This window comes from Peromyscus eremicus, chromosome 4, assembly GCF_949786415.1.
Source record: "Peromyscus eremicus chromosome 4, PerEre_H2_v1, whole genome shotgun sequence".
Lineage (NCBI taxonomy): Eukaryota > Metazoa > Chordata > Mammalia > Rodentia > Cricetidae > Peromyscus > Peromyscus eremicus.
The window spans coordinates 50125077-50144283 of record NC_081419.1 but is presented as its reverse complement, the minus strand read 5'-3'; the positions used below and the strand labels follow the sequence as shown (position 1 = coordinate 50144283).

General features: G+C 44.6%; 1 protein-coding gene across 1 annotated transcript in view; it reads right to left on the bottom strand.

Moving 5' to 3' along the window:
* Positions 1-384: 384 nt before the first annotated feature.
* Positions 385-19207, bottom strand: part of Itga6 (integrin subunit alpha 6) — a 69053-nt gene continuing 50230 nt past the window's right edge. The window contains exons 12-25 of the mRNA XM_059260686.1: positions 16578-16738; positions 16270-16413; positions 15147-15262; positions 14854-15043; positions 14679-14762; positions 14492-14571; positions 14261-14338; positions 14072-14174; positions 12658-12831; positions 11575-11673; positions 11373-11483; positions 11194-11292; positions 7899-8024; positions 385-2145 (exon numbers count right to left, since the gene is read on the bottom strand). Of these exons, the coding sequence (XP_059116669.1) occupies positions 1981-2145; positions 7899-8024; positions 11194-11292; positions 11373-11483; positions 11575-11673; positions 12658-12831; positions 14072-14174; positions 14261-14338; positions 14492-14571; positions 14679-14762; positions 14854-15043; positions 15147-15262; positions 16270-16413; positions 16578-16738 (1730 nt within the window). The 3' untranslated portion in view covers positions 385-1980. The remainder of the gene's footprint in view (positions 2146-7898; positions 8025-11193; positions 11293-11372; positions 11484-11574; positions 11674-12657; positions 12832-14071; positions 14175-14260; positions 14339-14491; positions 14572-14678; positions 14763-14853; positions 15044-15146; positions 15263-16269; positions 16414-16577; positions 16739-19207) is intronic.

Here is a 19207-nt window from a genome sequence, read left to right as displayed (position 1 = left end):
GGCTCCAAGCTACCCAAGCAAGAAACTGAGACTTTAAACGCTATTAGGACCCGTGGTAGAGAACTGTTTGTAAACAAGGTGTCATTTGTAAAATTATTTTTATGAGTGAAAATGCCAAAGTAGAACCAGAACAAAAGGTTTTAATATCTTAAGGGTATAATGTTTTATGAAAGAGAAAAAAAAAAAAAAAAGAATTAAAACTCCAAAGCAACAATGGTACATTTAGCAATGTTTTGTTCTTTTAAAAGACTGAAAAATGGCCTGGATTATAGCTCAGTTGGAAGAGTGCTAGCCTAGCATGCACAAAGTGCCAGCATCCCAAGCACTGCATAAAACTGAGTGTGGTGGCAAACACCTCCAATCCCAGCCCTGCGGGTCGGATCAGAAGTTCAAGGCTATCCCCAGCTACTTAAGGAGTTCAAGGCCAGCCTGGGTTACTTGAGACCCAGTCTTGAAAAAGACAGAGAACTGCTTATACAATATCCAAACAAATTAGCACCTCTTTGCTGCTGCTTCCATATAACTTAATTATTTTAAAGCACAATTTAAAAAATCAGCTTTGATAATATATTCAATCTTTGTTAAATATATAGAGAAATAACTGTTTCCCCCTCCTATCACTTTAACAAACAAAAACCAAGGTGGGCCCGGGCATACTAGGCAAGCACTCTAGCAATGAGCTAAACCTCCTGCTCTAGGCTTAAAGGTCTTGTTAAAGTAGTCACAAGTCATCTGGAGGAACTTAGATTGGGGTGAACAATTTAACAAACTCGGACATGGACTCGCTGGTTTAATGGTTCCAATGTTACTTATGAAGCTAAGCGCCGTGGCTCTCCATCTGTCTGGTGTGGCTGTTTTGGCAACAGATGCTCTTCAGTAGTCTCACACTGGATTGGTCTGGATCCACACACGCACTCACTTCAAGTCCTGAATATACAGTGTTGACAGCAGTGAGCACACAGACCCTAGAGTTCAAGGAGCAAACTCACTTCCTCTAAGAGTTCTGAAAGTTACAGGACGAAGTTCAGAAGTTCTACACAGGGCTCAAGACCATGGAACAAATGCTGGGTAAGGATGAAACACCTTACAGTCAACCCTTTGTCAGACTTTTGGGGTTGAGGGAGAGCCTGCCAGAAAGGAGATGGTATCATCTACAGATAAGTTTAAGTGATTAAAACAACCCTTGCATGTTTATAAAGAACTTTCTTTTTGCAGTAAATACTCAAGGTCAGAACAAATGACCTCCCAGGTTTTCATTCTGATTGCTTAAGCCGACTTGAAGCATCTTTGGCCTATTAGTCAATAGCAAGATGGCTTGAGGAAAAAAAATAAATATATATCAACAAGTGTGACTAGCATTCAAGTCTGTCACACCTGTGCTTCAGTGACGAAGGAGAGGGAACCTGTGTGCGCTTGGCATCAGCAAGGATCCTCATTTAGGAAATGGAGAGAGAAGGCAAGATGGCAACATCACCTTCTATTGCACATTTAGGACAGAACTTTCAACAGAGACACAGCTATCCAACGGCAGTCTTGAGCCAAGGGGCAATTGACTTGCAGGTTCTCCGATCTTATGAGAAGGATGCTTGCGGGGGCAGACCGGGATGGCCACTCACGAGCCCGGGTGATGGTGGGGGCCTTCCTCCTCCTGTGCTATCAGGAGAGAACGTCGTCCCAGGAGTGCAGATAGGCAGGCCCTGCCCCAGTATATGTAATGTAAGCCAGTCACACCAAAAACAAAGGCAATCTGGAAAGTTAAATTAAGGCAGTTAAAGAAAATTCCACACTAACAGTCTTAAATTTGGCTGTGCAAAACAGGAGCCTTAGGTGTAACAATATCCACCGTTGAAACTGTAGGTCCACACTGTGTCGTCGATCTGAAATCACACTGCGCGTGCAGGGCAGGCTTCGGACCCACTTAAACTTCTGAGTTGAGAAAAACAAACGGGATTTGGGGTGGTGTGACGCTTCCCTGGCCCTCTAGGAGTAACTTTCATTTTCATTCCACTTTGTGATCCACTGCTTTTTTTCGAGGTTATTATCATTGTGTTTTTCATCTTTGATCTCGCGCTCTTCTTTCCGGATCCGGACAGCATGGTATCGGGGGACGCTGTCGTCGTACCTGGAGCGCTTAAAGAATCCACACTGGAGAAGCGGGGACAGAAGAGAACAAGGTGGAAGTTAGCCAATTGGAAGACAGGTGTACTACACCTAACATCTCAGCGTTCAGTTCAGCTAGCTCTGCCTCTGCACCGCCCACCACAGACACTGTTTCCCTGAGGGAAACGGCAGCCAGTGCGGATCAACGAGAACGGATGTGGGGCTGGAAGACACGTCAACTTCATCTTCTTCACATTTTACAGCTTTGGCTATTGCTTGACTAACAATTTAAGCATTTTGTAAAACAGTGCTTTTATGTAAAAAAAAAAAAAAAAAAAAAATCACCATATAAATAAAAGATCTAATTTTCAAATTACTAGACCATTATAAAAGAACCTATGTGTGTGAAAAAATGGGAACTTGGCTGGGCAGTGGTGGTGCACGCCTTTAATCCCAGCACTCGGGAAGCAGAGGCAGATGGATCTCTGTGAGTTCGAGGCCAGCCTGGTGTACAGAGCGAGATCCAGGATAGGCACTAAAACTACACAGAGAAACACCCCCTCCCCCAAAAAATGGAAAGAAAGAAACAAGAACTTATTACAAAGCCAAGGATGGCCTCAAACTCAACATCCTTCTACCTGAACCTCCCTAGTGCTGGATGATAGCCATGTGCATACCACACTCAGCTTAAGAGCATTTCTCTACAGGCTTAAAAAAAAAAAGTTACTTTCTATTCCTCTCCCACTCATAAACTGTAAATCAGATCACAAGTAATTTTACAAATACTATTTGGCATGCCACGTTCTTTTTTTTTTTTTTTTTTAAAGATTTATTTATTCATTATGTATACAGAAGAGGATACCCGATCTCATTACAGATGGTTGTGAGCCACCATGTGGGTGCTGGGAATTGAACTCAGGACCTCTGGAAAAGCAGTCGGTGCTCTTAACCTCTGAGCCATCTCCCCAACCCCCGGCATGCCACGTTCTTATAGGTCGGGTTTTCCACTGTTCCCTCCCCTTGAGGCATTACATCACTGCCCTGGCTAGACTCCCTGGGGTGCTTCCAAGTGAGCTGCTCTGTTAATAAGTTACAAAGTAACTGTGCTGTGTAATAAAATCAGTCAGTCATGAACCGCATAGGACTCAAGGGCGGCATCACCATGCTTTTGAATTTTGGAGTACTCCCCAATTTCTCCTCTTCCTTTAAAAACAAAAAAGGAAGGAAGGAAGGAAGGAAGGAAGGAGGGAGGGAGGGAGGGAGGGAGGGAGGGAGGGAGGGAGGGAAGGAAGGAAGGAAGGAAGGAAGGAAGGAAAGAAAGAGGCTTGGGGAGGGGAGGGAGAAGCCAAATTATTAAAGCTTATTTACTTTAAAAAAAAAAATCAATCTGAACTATAGTATATTTTAAAAATATACCGGAAATTTTTGAACCAGATTAAAAATACTTATAAACAAGCAAGACACACTTTTTTCTTTCTTATTTTTTCAAAAAGGAGTATTTTCAAATTTAAAAATGCAGCTTAGAAGTGGGATCTACGTGGAATGTCTGGTCACTGCCCTTACTTTGTGACAGCAGCAGGAATGGAACGTTCATATTGAAGATGCTGTGTTATAAAAATGCCGGGAGGCAAGACAAAACCACAAGTCAAAAGGCCAATGGGCCAAGAAGTTTTGTTTAGGTCATCGCTATACAACTCATCTGTAATTCTGCGCAGAAAAGCCAATATGCTTGCTATAAAACATGACTGCTGTCTGCCCCATTCAAAAACAGAAGGAAATGGAGTTTGAAATGTAAAATCAAAACGGCTACATTGGGATCACTGTGTCAACACCCCAGAAAGGAACTGGAGCAATAACTGTGTGCCCTCTCACCCACAGAAAAGAAAAAGGAATCACCAACGATTCTTGTTTCCATGGGTCTACAAACTGTAGAAAAAAAAAAAAGTGAACTTAAAACTCAGCTGAGAACCAAGGTGGACTAAAGTCTCTGTGGACGTGAAACACGGTCAAACTCCATTACAACATATTGAAATATAAACTACCCACAACACTTTGGTCCTAGATTTTCACTTGGGCAGAGGACCATCTCCTGGAGCACTCTGGAAGCCCACTGTGCTGACAATCACTCTTTGTTGTAATGGGCTTTGGCCCAGGAGAGATACAAAGGAAAGGGGGAGTTGCATGCTTAGCTAGCATAAACCACGTCAAGCGACAGGAGGAAGCACCCCGAGCCTGGCCCAGCGCTCCAGAGCAAGGACAACAAAATGCTAAGTAGAAGGTAGCCTCTCTCCAGGAGAAACGCAAGGTCGTCTCCCACATGCAACAGGTAAAGCAGGCAGTCAACAAAGCTGCTATCCCTGGGAAATTCCAAAATGAACAAGAAATCTGGGCTGATTTCTCATGCACCTTTGAAATTCCGAGCGGGACGCGACATAACACATGGCAAACTGGACTGCTACGGAGCTCTTAACACCTCATTAGACAAGCAGTGTGATTGTCTTCACTGCTGTGGGTATTGCTGAACAAGAGCACAAAATAACTCACCTGCACACAAGCCTCTGTGCATTAACAAAAAGACAACGGAGCTTTCACAAAATAAACAAATACATAAACAGACAAATAAATAAATAGGTAGATAAGTAAATAAACAGATCCAAGCAAGGCAAGCCAGTGTGGACACTTGGGAACATCTGTTAATGGGACACACACAGCAAGCTGTTGCTCTCAAGCTAGCCACCACAACCACAGCAGGTCCCACAGCTAGAGATGAAAAACACTGATCAATTACCAATTACGGAAGTAGAGCAATACTACGCATCGGAAGTGAGCCTCTCTTTATCAGACGGCTGAGTATGGATCTCAGCCTTGTGATAGGTGGCATCGTAATGATCTTTCTTATTTCTCTTGAAGAAACCACACTACAAGGAAGCAAGGTATTCAGTCAATTTTACAGTTCTGTGTTTAAAAGACAAAGACAAGAACACCTCAGGTTCTCACCCAGGTGAGCAGTCACTGCGCTGTCACCTTGTGCCAGCATTTAACAGCCCATCACTCAGCGGCTCTAGACAAAGGTGACACACACTGGCTAACTGACTTTCCTATCTGCAGCAGGAGTCTCGAGGTCATCCTAAAAGGAAAACGCACGCACATTTGACTAGAACTTCGGGTGAACTTTTTTCTTGCACAACATACTCTTCAATTAAAAGTCAAAACATTCACTTCTGCAAGTCGACTGAGACAAAGAATGGAATATAAATCCAGCACAAGTCAAAATAAAATACAGATATAGTGTATCTATTTGCTATTGCAGGAAGCTTTATGGAACAATATTCTCTACTGGAGGCCTCTGAACCAACTGGTAAAGAGAATCACAGAATAAATTCCAATGAATGTATACTTGCCGCCATTTCCCCTGAATTCTGAACCACCATGCAAGCCTTAAATGGGAGGAACCCATGCTCCTCAGTGCAGGTCACCCTGAATGAATATAAAAGTGTAATTCCACTCTCCGCTATTATTTCCTTCATTCAACAATGGGGACCTTTTCCTACTTACTTCCATCTACTTCATAGGAACTATCTTTTGGTCAAACCAATCTCCTAGTGAAATTATGCCTCCTAGTCCGGTAACTCATGAAGATCTAGATCGTCAGTCACAGGGTTAGGAGCCACCAGCTACACATGGTTATTCAAGTTTAGACGAATTTAAACTGAAGATGTGACTCTTCCACTGTACTAGTCACAGGTGACTCCTGGCTATCGTGGGATGGTGCCACTCCAGAACATTTCCGTATTACAGACCCCTCCCCTGGGCTGCACTTACACAGCCTAGCGGTTCTCATGCACTTGTGGCTATCAGGGTCCCTCCCACACAGTGAATGCACACAGCCCAGCTGCAGTCCTAAGTGAATAGGGCAGGAAGAAAAGTTAACGAAAAAGGAATAGTCTTAAATCAGAGTCTGAGGACTCCTCTCCTTTACTTCCAAAAGAACTCCTGTGCAAAAGCCAGTATTTAAAAAGCACATAAAGCCAGGGCTCCTCCAGTTAAAGTGAGTCCTCTGTTGTAGCTTTTGACACTGATGTAGATGGACAAAGCGCAATGTAAAGACTGCTGAACTAGAATCCATCCATCCTCCCTCCTTCCTTTCCCTCTCTCCACAGTGCTGGAGACTGATCCAGAGCCTCATATATACCAGAAGGTAGCTTTAGAACCCTAGAACTCTCTCTGATCCTAAAATCGCATGGTTTTTGAATACAAATAACTTCGTTTATAAAAGAGTATGAAGTAATACGGCTGACTTCCATGTGGAGTCTGAGGATCCGTTTAGAATCCACCTCAGACTCTGAAAATTAACAATGTCAAAGAACCCAGTGAGATAATTTAGTCTCTTCCAATTATTAGACAACTGAGTTCCAGGGAGGTGAAATGATTCGCCCAACATTACACACAGCTCAGGCATCTAAACTCTCCATCTGCTGCCATGACTACACAGGACTCAGGACTGCCAGTAAGATCTGCTCTGGGAAAAGACTGACCCTGGGAGCTCTTCCAGAGAATACAAGATCACCCTCAAGTATCAAAACCCCAAATTAACTTTTCACTATCAATTAATCGTGTCGAGAGCTCTAATAGTGGTCTGCTGTATTTGCCAGATAAACCTACTGCTTGTGATACACCTGAGGGAAGCTGACTAAAATCTGCATGTCAGGAAGACTACTGGCACAGACAGATACTAAGCCTCAACGCCACTATCTCGGCCTGGAAAAGGAAGTCGTTCAGAAGAACGGGTGGGGGCACACTCACAATCAGAGAGTCAGAATATCCTTTTTCTGCTTTACTGGGGGACACAATGAAAGAGCAAGGGTGGTTTGAGCCTAGCACATTTTTACTTCACCCCAAACCCTCTGGAATAGACACGCTTGGCACTGTAATAAGAATGCTAGTATTACTGCAACAAAACTCATGAAATAAAAGAACAAGACTGTAAATACCGTGTCTTCACAGCATAGTTCTACCAAGTCAGTCAAACTTGCAATTTCCAGAGTTCTTATCAATCTGGAATTACATATAAAGACTGTGGACCTCCATTGCTCCGTGGGACTCACATAAGACCTACAGAGGTTGCCATCTGTTGACAAATGTTCATAACCACCTACTAGTAGTCTTTTGATGGCATGGCCTCTCGATAGGTAGGAGGCAGGGCAAGATATCACACACTGTGCATGGTCAGAAGACCAAAGTCTAATGATGAACATTATACTGAACCCAGATGTTCATCATGCTGGCTACAGGCCAAGGACCCTTGAGATGGAGTGTCATGTTTTTTCTGCTCCCAATCTAGCTATAAGGGTAATGATTTCTCAGGGGCTGTCAGGAAGGCTTCTTTACAGAAGGGGAAATTCACAGGAACTTACATTCAGATTAAACTCATATCTGTCAATTTGCCTTAGATTTAAAGGTTGATCTTAGGTACAGAAAATGCTAAGTAAAGTAGGAAAATTCAGATTTGTTATTTAACAAACACACTGAATTAGAGATTAGACCTCAAAATTACTTTTTCAGACACTTCTTACATGCAAATAAAGAATCTCGAAATATAAATTATTAGGTAGATATACAGATATTCCTTGTAAAATTCTCTTAAGACTTGCCATATATTGGAAAAGTTTCATGATAAAGTATTGGGGAAAAAAAAGAGCAACAATGAAAAAAGAAAATGCAAACGTGTTAATGTCAATCCTCATTTTTTAAAAACATAAAGTTTACATCTGGACACTCAAGTGACAGACGTGACTTACCTTCCACAGTAAAAACACTAACAGAGCCAGCATCAAAATCCCAGCGAGGACAGCCAGGAGGATGATCCACCAAGCTATCCCTGAATACTGAGCTACAGTCTTTGAGGGAAACACCGTCACACGAACCTACGGGACACAAAAGAGAGACCACTATAAACCAGATGCTAGGTGCCATCAGGCATCAATGGCTTCAATTCTGCTCAATTTTGCTCCTGAACACGTTTTAAATGAAAAAGTGTATGGATGGACAAGTCATTTTCTCCTGAGAGACCCTCTTTCTCAATAACAGAATATTGCTTCAACAGACTTTTCCTGAAGATCTTTATCCAGAACCTGGAAAGGTCAGGGTTGTGTTTCTTTGCTAATTTAACTCTTAAATTATGTTTTTTTGTTTTGTTTTTTAAAAGAAAAGCAGAGAAAACTATACAATGAATCATCAAGTTTCCATCATGCCCTTTTAAGTCTGAACAGCTATCAGCAGATAACTGTGTTTCACCACAATTACTTTATTTTTTGTTTTGTTTTGTTTGTTTTTCCAATCTTACTGTGCTGGGGTCAAGCCTTACACATGAGTAGTAAACACTGCACCTCCAAGCTCCCTTCCAGCCCTCAACCTACATCCTTTTGAAAATGATCACACTTTCTTTTAGTCAATTTTCAGCAATGGAAAGGAAAGGGTTGGTTTGGGTACAATTATTCCACAAACCTCAGATTCCTAAGTAGCTGTAAAATAGGGGGTGGGCTATGTAACAAACAGGTACCATTTCATTCTTTTTTTTTAGGCTATCAAACTAAAGACCCTCATAGCAATACAATTTCCTGAAATGACCTTTTGTCATACTCTAAAAAAATGTGTATGGACAAATTAGGTTCTTTCGGATGTAGCCTAGCGCTTAAGCTGTAGCCAAGAGACTTAAACCGTGAGCATGTGATCGCTGGCAAACACCCACCACAAAGCATTTACTCCAAATCCTAAAAAGTTGCCTCAGCAATTTGTAACAACTCACTAGAAACATCTGTAGAGCTTTACAATCCCTAAGACCAATTTTCCCTTTTGGTTTCATTAAACTTTATGCATTTCCAAAGGTGCCTGTCCATAGCTACCTCGTTCACCGTGTGCCAAAGGCAGAAAGGGTTCACGCTCAACTGGTACATTCAATTGCATCGCCAGTGACCAGTACAGAGACCACATCAGCTTGCCAACTGCCAAAACACCTGCCCCAAATTACTCTGCATCATAAAGCCCACTCTTACTGAACAGCGGTATACATCACCCAGCAAAGGGGCTGTCACACCTTTTACAAAACTCGGTATCAAAGGCACCATCCGCCCCAGTGAGCACTCTGCACATACAAGCCCATCTTCTAAAAGCACACGTATCTCAAGTTTTCTGAATTTAGAGCCCCCAGAAAGAAACTCTCACTGCCCTGAAGAACGGGGTACTTACTTCTACCCATTACGATTTCTATTCTTCAGAAGGCAAGAGACTTTGATATTTACCTACCTGAGGCTTAGGAATAAAATGAGACATGCACGCACATACACATTCCTCCCTTCTTTCTTGGATTAATCTGAAATTCTTGACACTCAACTTCATTCAACTTCGCTTCTAGCACTGTAGCACAGGGGAGGCACCCATGTGTTTTAACAGGTGCTTGTTTGCCACGCAGATTTAAATGAGCTGATGTCAAAATACAGTCATCTTTCCTGGCACAATTGTGAGATTTCTGCTTTCCCCTGTTTGACTCTGTCTAAATTAAAAATGTCTTACTGAGTGGCAAACACCAAACTCTTGAAATCGGGCAATTATTAAACATAATTTTTTTTTTGTAAAGCAGAACTAGAGTTAAAAAAAAAAGACTGAATTACACAATGTATTTTGCGTCTATTGCCAAAGAAAATGATCTTCAGACTAGAAAGGGGGAGCTGAGAAGAAGATGAAAATGTACCCCACGGTAAGTGAGGGGACCAAGAAGGAAGGCATCTCGACGCTCACAGTAAGCTCCAGTCTTCAGGCTGAAACACTGCGCCTTCCTTCGGCTACACAAGGGAAGTGCTGGCATGGGGGCTGAGCTATCGTAGCCCAGAATCACAGAAAACCGGAGGCAGCAGCAGACTAGCAATAAGAAAGTGTCTCCACTTTCCAAAGAAATGGGTTCTAGATAAAGGTAGAAATCATCCACCAATCTACGAAGGATTAAGCAAAGGAGGATCAGGCAGAGGCCCCATCTCCACCCGGAGTCTGGTTAAGATAGAATGCCAGAGATAAGGAGTGTCCTCTGGGACTAGGCAGCCAGACCTGCTATCAGGCCCCTCAGTTCTACCACCTTCTAGAAAAAGAAGAGGACTTGAGACCTGAGTCACAGGACAGTTAGGTGTCCAAGGAGACAGGACAATTCCTCACTGTCATTGGAAAGGCTGCTACATGGCCAAGGTTTGCTCCAAAGGACACACCAGGGATTTTTTTAAAAATTCAGTTCTAGACCAGTGGACTGATTGATTCATTCATTCGTTCACAGGGATTTTGAGATAGGGTCTCACTGTGGTCCATCTTAACCTGGGGCTCACCAAGTAGCTCAGACTGCCTCAGACTTGCGGCAATCCTCCTGCTTCAGCCCCCAGGTGCTGGGACTGCAGATGTGAACCGCCATGCTTGGCTCACATATACATTCCAGATTTATAGAGAGAAACAGCTCTTCTAGAAGCTGCCATGGGCCACACACACACACACACACACACACACACACACACACACACACACACACACACGGCACGGGCATTCCGAGAACGGCTGCAGCGTCGGGGATGGGCTCGTCTCACTTCCTGCTGGGCTGCACGCCCTTCTTCACTGTGGGGCTTCTCACCCTGGCACTGTTCTGCTGAATGGAGGACCCCAGGCTTCCTTTGCTCGGTGTGTGTGCTGCACCTGGGATTGAACCCAGGGCCTTGTGCGGTAGCAGGAAGCATGAGCTGCATACCAGCCCTTTAAACTTTCTACTTCAGAACAGGGCCTCACGAGATTGCCCAGGCTGGCCTTAAACTCACTCCAGACAGACGAAATCAGTGATCCTTCTGCTTCAGATTCCCGGGTAGCTAGGATATCAACAGGCCTGCATTACTAGGCCTGGCTCAGGTTTACCTTTATTTTCAACAACTCTATTCAAATAGAGCTTCATGTGGCAGAATCTAAAACTGTCCTCTAAGGAACAGCAGGACCTACGGGGTACGAGTAATGAACGTGACCCCAGTTGTGGGCCTTGTGCCGAGCGAAGAGTCCGAGGGGACCAGACCTCACCTGAGTGCCTGCGTGAGGCAGCTTGATGTTCTGAGCAGCAGCTGTCACGTCGATGGAAGCCCGCACGAGAATGTCCAAGTAGTTCAGCTTGGAATACTCCTGTAAAAAAGGAGAGACGTGTTAGGGGAGGGACGAATGTCCTTGGCGATAGCAAATTCTCCCGGGGGGCAGAGCCGTACCTCTAGGAACGTACTGTTCCACAGCCTGGAGCGCAGGACGAGAGAGGCTTTGCTGTCCAGCCCGCGCAGCGGACACCTGATGTTCACACACCTCACGTTGACGCTGCAGTTCTAAAGAGGAGACTGGTGGTGAGAATCCCTCGTTCTAGGGAGCACCTCCTTGTTTATACAGACCACATTCGCAGCCCGGAAAAATACTCACGAGGGTCTGGTATTTTCGTTCAGAAAATAAAGAAAACTTCCTGCTGTCATCTATTTGTTTTTCAGGAATTTCCCGTTTCTTTCTTGAGTTGTGAGACTCCTAAAAGAGATATCCAAAACAGACCCACTTTGTGAAAATCTCTGTCATTGCCCTATAAGCCCCACAAATAAAGCCAAATTTACATCATCAATTAATATCCACCTTCTATCTTGGCTGCTTTTCCTGTCCTGTGGTAACACATCCTGACATTGCAACTCAAGGAGAAAGGGCTGATTTGGGTTCAGTTCCAGGTTATACTCCACCATGGCGGGGACGTGAAGGAGCTGGTCACATGGCAGCCACAGTCAGGAAGCAGAGAGCAGTGAATTCTGGGGCTCAGCTCACTTTCTCATTTCTAGGTAGATCCCAACCAGGGATTGGTGACACCTACTTTTAGTGTGGGTCTTCCCACCTCAAGAAACCTTATCACAATGATCTTTCACAGGTACGGCTAGAAGCTAAATAATCCCTCTAGGTGGGCATAGAGTCTCGGAGATGCCAAATTCTGCCAGGGCTATAATTAACCATCACATCTTCCTTCCAGCAAAAGCAGATCAAGTCTAAAACCAGCAAGGGTTATGGCCATTTTAGGTTCATCGATGGTATCCTAAGTCTGTTTATTTAAGTAGTTTATTCCTAGTGTGATACTGAAACTCAGGGAAAGAAAAAGCTACCTTTGTTCTTGTATCTCCACTGAATTACCAGCACACAGCATCCAACAGTTTACTGAGACCTGAGATCTGCACCAGCATCAGCTCCATGTCTAACTCACAGGAGACAGCCAGACACAGCACCCAACAGTCTACTGAGACCTGGGATCTGCACCAGCACTCAGCTCCATGTCTAACTCACAGGAGACAGCCAGACACAGCACCCAACAGTCTACTGAGACCTGGGATCTGCACCAGCACTCAGCTCCACGTCTAACTCACAGCCAAAGGAAAAGTCTACACGCCGCAATGCGGCTTCCCTAGCAGAGTCAAGCTGACCCCTGGAAGGTCAGCAGCGCACACCTGGGCAGCAGCAGGAAGCCCATCACTGTACCTTCAGCTTCAGGTAGTTTATTTCACTGTGTGGCTCGCAGATGATCTGCTCCAACCCTTTGGACTCGACTTTCACCAAATAAAGCAACCACTTGCCGTTGTTAATCTCCTTGGGCCACTGTATATTCAAGGTCGCCGTGCCGAGGTTTTTAAGAGGTTTACCTAAGTTAATCACCTGTCAGAAAACAACACATTTTGCTACAATATAATCCTTTTAAGATAAAATTAAGGAGCATTTCTTACTGCCTGTAGGCTAGATACCCAGCATCATCCTACAACAGTAGCACAAGTCTCCAAAACGGACCAGGAACAGGGTGTACAAAATAGACAGCTGTGCTTAAGAGAGTCTTGTCATAAAAAAAATAGAGGAAAAAAGAAAAGGTCAAAAAGGTAAAGGATTGCTAGCTCAATCAGGATTAAACATCATACGCAACAAAACCCACAGTGCAGGTATGACATGTTCCCCAAAATACAAGGATTGTGACAAGCCTCTGCTTCGGCAGTGGCTCTCACATCCTGCTCTGGAAAACCTCCCTACTGTGAAGCTGAAGCAGTCTCTGCCATCTGTACACAGGGAGACTGTGGAGAAGCACAGGACATCTCTGGGCGAGCTCTGGGAGCGGTGGGGCTTTGTACAGCAGGGCCCAGGGTGAGACGGCAGAGCGGCCTGCCTGTGCTATGGTGCAGAGCTCCAGAACCTCATCTGACTGACTGCACAGAGCTCATACCAGCTGGCATTCCTTGAGAGAACTTGTCTCGTTAGTGTGCTGGATTAGGCCAAGTCCATTCTTGCCATTCCAGGGTTTAACCTGAACGCTCACCAGCATTTTAGGAACTCAGTTTGCACCAGGGAGACCCAAATCCATACGTGTCATTGGCAGACGTCAGAGTCCGTGATCAAGTTTGTTAAACTGGACCCTGAGTCACTGTGAGCACATCTTTGGTCTCCTGTGCTGGCATATACCAAGGCTATTGTCACCACCACAAAGTTGGGCTTGTGTGTGTTTGTGTGTGTGTGGGGGGGGTGGAGGTAAACGTGAACATTCTTTCAGCCAAGAGCATCAGAAAAATGACTTCCTAACAGAGGAAGAAATGAATTACACATTCTAAGGCCAACTACAAATTACTCAGAACCTTTTCTTTGTTTTATAGACTGAGCAAAAGATGAAGTACTCTTTGTGTCTACACTACACACACATTACAATTCCATAATACGGGTAAGCAGGACTCGACTCCAAACCAAAAGTCTCTGCTGAGTGACAGCTGTTCTCTACTTGGGGAGATAAGTTTTCAGTTTTCACTGTTAAAAACCAGCAAGCACGTTCAACTGAGTATTTCCTGAAGACGTTTGTGACTGATCCTTGGTTAAAATGACAAATCAAGACTGCATCTTGGACCAAATTGCTCCGACTTACCCTGAATTCATACTCTATTAAACTTCCTACATCGTCTTCAGATTTCATAGCTTGCTCACCAACAACCGTACCCCCAAAATACACCTGTGAGGGTTTAGCGACTCTGTCAAATTAAAAAACACCCGTTTTAGTGAGAATTATACACGGTTCTTTCAAACATTGATTTGTTATGCCAAACACAACACTTACCCGGAGACCGATAAAAGCAGTTCAATAACCACTTTTGCTTTCGCGGTAATTGGAGCCAAATTATCTTGATTGCTTGTTCTGAAAATGAAAGGGGAAACAATGAGGTTTTATTTGAACAGTCAGTTTTCTCATTACAATTACATTTCTTTTATGAGTTAGATCAGTGCTAATTCGGTGACTCCAGGGTTCTCACAAAATAAGTATGAACCGGAAGGCTGAAGTAACTCTTACGTTTCCAACTTCAGATTAATATCCAGATCTGTGGTGTCAAAGGTGACCTCGGTTGTACTTAAAATCAGATAAAAAGTAACCTAGAAAAAAAAAATACACACAAACAGCTGTTACCAAGGGAGAGGCCTCTTGGGTACAGTTCCGGTACTCAGAACAGTAGGACAGAGCACGTGGAGGCATCACCTACACTGGAATTTCTCTTGAAAGGATTCCCGAGCTCACAGTCAGCCTGGGAGCCGTTCTGGTTGGCGACACAGCTCAGCTGCTTCTCCTGGGGCAGAAAAGGCAGTGGGGTCAGGGTTTGTCCATGGGCTGTGCGGTCTTGTTCTTTCCCTCCCCGCTGGCTTCTCAGAGACACTTACAGGAAAAGCCCTCAGTTCTCTGTACGCCGAGTACGTGAGGGTGTCCGGGAACGTGGCAACGAGTTTGGCTTCGTGAGCGTCGTCACCGTCTTTCCTGGGATTCCTTGGATCGGAAGGGCCGTTGGTCACTGTTATTTCCAGAGCGATATCCTTTTGATCTTTCAGGACTAATTCTGGGATGCCTTTCTGACTATTAAAAAAGAAAGAAGGAAAAAGAAAAGGAGAATCTTAACACACACACAATTCTCCATCTAAAGAAAGCCTGGAGGTCAGTTACTTCCCGCGATGCTTACATCGGAAGGTAGGAGAATTTGTCCTGACTGCCTTCTCGGGTACAGAATTTATACTCTAGCTTAAGGTTGCTGTTACAGACATTGTCGTCTCCACACCCCTCCTTCAGGAAGTGTACCTGTAAGGAACCAAACGCAGAGAGGTCAGTTCCTGAAGCTCTTCACAGCTCATTCCCTGTGGTATTTTACCCTCCTGTGCCACACACCCGGCTCCTGCTCTGTCCTCTAGCAAGACACTTTGACCATGTCAAGGCATCGGGATATAATTCCCAGCACCAAAACAGTAATCAAATAATAGCTGGGTGGTGGTGGCACATGCTTTTCACCCTAGCACTGAGGAGGCAGAGGCAGGCAGATCACTGAGTTCAAGGCCAGCCTGGTCTACGGAGTGAATTCCAAGGCATCCAGGGCTACACAGAGAAACCCTGTCTCAAAAAACAAAACAAACAAAATAATAATAATAATGATGCCAGATCAAGATGTCATACTTCTCTAGGCTCATCTCGAATCTCCACCCTGGCCTAGCACACAGAGCCTGCCTCACATGACATGTCCAGCAGGCCACAGAATATACATTTTCTTCCTATAATGACCTAAAGTTGCATTATTCACTAAAGTATTTCATTGTGAATATTTTTTATTTGCTTTGCCAACCTTGGCTATGCCATGAATTTAATGTTTTAATAACATACATTTAGTACACTGTACTGTTCTCAGTGGTAAAATAAAGTATATCAACTATAGGAGGAAACAGCAGGAGAATCAAAGTTTGGTTAATTATAGTCTCAAGAAGGCCCAGGGGACAAGAACAATAGGATAATACTGTTATATTCCATCTCATAGTCCAATTACATATACAAAAATAAGTAGCTTTTTTTTTTTTTTTAAGATAAGAGTCTCATCATGAACCCTGGTTGGCCTGGAACTTGCTGTGTAGACCAGACTGGCCTTGATCTCACAGAGATCTGCCTGCCTCTGCCTCCTGGGTGCTGGGATTAAAGGCACACAGGACACCACCACATCTGGCCATAAGTAAGTAAAACAAATCCCTATTTCTATTGCCTTCAGAAACATTTGGTTCCACATTAAGATATGGTAAACACGGGCAGAAGCCAGGAAGGCTTACATCCGCCTGGACAGTTTTGGCTTCATTTGAATTCAAGATGGGAAGAACTTCCGGAAGTGAATTCACCCGCCGGCGAGAGCTGGTCTCCTGGATCTCCACAGAAGCAGTGATGGGGATGGGACGCAGCTTGTCTCTGATGTTTTCCTGCCAAGTGTGAAGGGACACAGGTGAGCGTGGTCAAAATGTGGACCTCCAAAATGATGGCAGGGCACTGAGGGATGGGCTGCTGTTCAGAAACCTAAGCACCGGGAAAGACACCCAAGTCCTGTCCTCTTCACCGTGGAGAACACTGCCACACGCTCGCTCACCTGCAGCCAAAGGGTCTCCTCCATGCACGCCCGCTGACTCTGCCTGTTCAGGGTTAGCTCCTGAGTGTACTTGGGCTCAGAACCTTGGTTTCGAAACTGAACCCGTGAGGACAGCCCAGACTTTCTTCTCTCCTTTTCAGCTTCAAGTATACCCAGAATCGCTAGGTTGAAATGAACAAACTTGTATTAACTTAAAGGTGCATCTGCTCACCTCCTGAGTTACAAAAAGGATGAGTTCTCCTACAGCATTTTAAAGGCCACACAGTAGCACTCTGCCCATAGCCTTTGTTTCTCTTTAGTTCCTGGCAGGGGACCTTCTGGCGAACTGTGACGTTTTAAATCCAGTTGTTCTTCCCACAGATGTTACTATTTTAAATTTTCACTGGACCACCAGGGGGAGCTCAAGAACCAGCTAGAGCCTTCTGCAGCAGCTAGGAATCAGTTTCTGGCTGAATTTCAGGAACCCAGAGAATACTAAAGACAACCGGAAACACCCAATGTGCTTGCCTCAGGACTCTCTCAGCCTGCACTTCATGACCAGGGGTCTTTGCTTTTTGAAAAGGTGTCTGAGAAAGCAGTCTCCCGCAGCTGAACTGGTATTTGCAATTCAGTACTGATAAGCAAAGGGGGGACACACGTTAAAGATAAAGTCCTTGAGAGTAGAATAAGAGACACCTGTAACCCCAGCACTTGGGAGGAAAGGGAAGAAGGACTGCCATGAATTCAAGGCTAGTTTCGGCTACAGTGTGAGTCTGTCTGAAATACCGGATGGATGGATGGATGGATGGATGGGTGGGTGGGTAGATGATAGATAGATAGATAGATAGATAGATAGATAGATAGATATGATTGACATTTCTCTCCATAGCTGGAAACCAGTTTGTCAGCCTAACTAACAGCTTTCATAGGTGAGTCTCCAGCCTGCAGCAGAGGTGGCCTGCTTGTTGATTGCCTCTGCTAATGCAGTTTGGAGGCAGGCCAGGATCTGGACCATCAGAAGCTCACTTCTGGACTCTGGAATGCATTCTTCAATGGGTCACTGGATGAGGCTGTTAACTATGCTTTTCATGGGCCAATATTTAAATTACTTACATTCATTAAGCACTCACTGAGACCATCAGAGAGGAAAGAAAGCAAAGGACCACGTACAGAGGGTCAGAGAAAACAGCCTCCAGGGGAAAAAACTCCGTTCCAGAAAACGTAGAAAACAATTTACTGTTCAAGCGTCGGTGAAAGAAATCCTTTTTAGAGTTTATTGTTTGTTTGAGACAGATTTCATGTAGCCCAGGTTGCCTGGAACTGGCTATGAAGTAGAGATGACCTGAATGGATCCTCCTGCCTCCACTTCCTGAGTGCTAAGATTACAGGCATGCACCACATTACCTGGTTTTATACAGTGCTACAATCGAACCAGTACTTTATAATTACACAGCTCTGGGACTGGACCAGGACTTTGTGCATATTTGCCAAGAACTCTACTAACTGAGCTACCTACACCCCTGGCCAGGAGAATGTTTGTTCTGATGCTCTCTTTGTAAATCAAGGAGGTTCAGAATCATATACACAGCAAGGGGCAGACAGGTATCAACAGTTCTAAGACTCCCTGAAATACAAAAGCTGGCTGCTTTATACACTGGCGTGGATGCAGGTCTCACTGCCCCTCCCCCTCCGCACTGGTCCCTCTCTTCCTCTTCTCTGTCCTCCCCAGCTCTGCTCCTCTATTCCCTCTTCAGATCTTGACCCAGGCATCACTTTATTCAGAAAGCCTGTCCTGGTTCCTCCTGAGCCACTGAGAAAATTCTGTCTCCAAACCCTCGGAGGCCACTGCACTGGGACTTGTCTGGCTTTCACAGTGTAGAGGAACTAAGGACAAAGACTGCATCCCCCTTGTTCCCCACTGCATCCCTAGGAACTACCACAACACTTGACAGACAACGGAACGGAGTCACCGGCTCCATGCCGCCGGATGCACAGCGTGGTGTGTGTGCGTGTGCACACACCGTGTGATGTAATTTTTACACGGAAATGGTAGCTATTCAGATACGCAAGACCAAAATTTAGAAGCACTGACAGTCTCGATAGCGATTTCTCTGTCCATCTGAAATATTCTTAAATGTCAGAGCTGCCGAATGGAACGCTCATTTTTGGCCTTCTGCAGCTTTGACATCATCCACTTATCAGTGACCTGCTTCTAACTTCACAATGAATCAGATGCAGGCTCCCATGCTGAGTGCCCCTCATGGCAAAAGTACAGGAGGGCGTGGGTACATTAAAACCGTTTATCTACCAAACCCACGCTAACCTCCTGTAACCCTCCAGACAACTCACATCATCTTAAAATCCTTGCAGGTCACCTTTGCTGACCTTCTGAGGGGCAAGCCAAGAATACTCATTAAGGCTCAATTATAAATATCCATGTGTACGCAACACGGCAAGCGAGGACTGCCGAGTTAAAGCATCCTGGCCCAACGGTAAGCTCACTTGTGGGATACTGGGAAAGGATTCTAAAAGCGTTAAACTGGGGCAGTTTTGTGGAAAATTCCGTTTTATTTCACTTTAAAGTTCCTAGTACTATGGAAGTACAAACAGTGAAAGAGTTCTTCCAGGTGAAGAGGTCCCCCCATCATAGG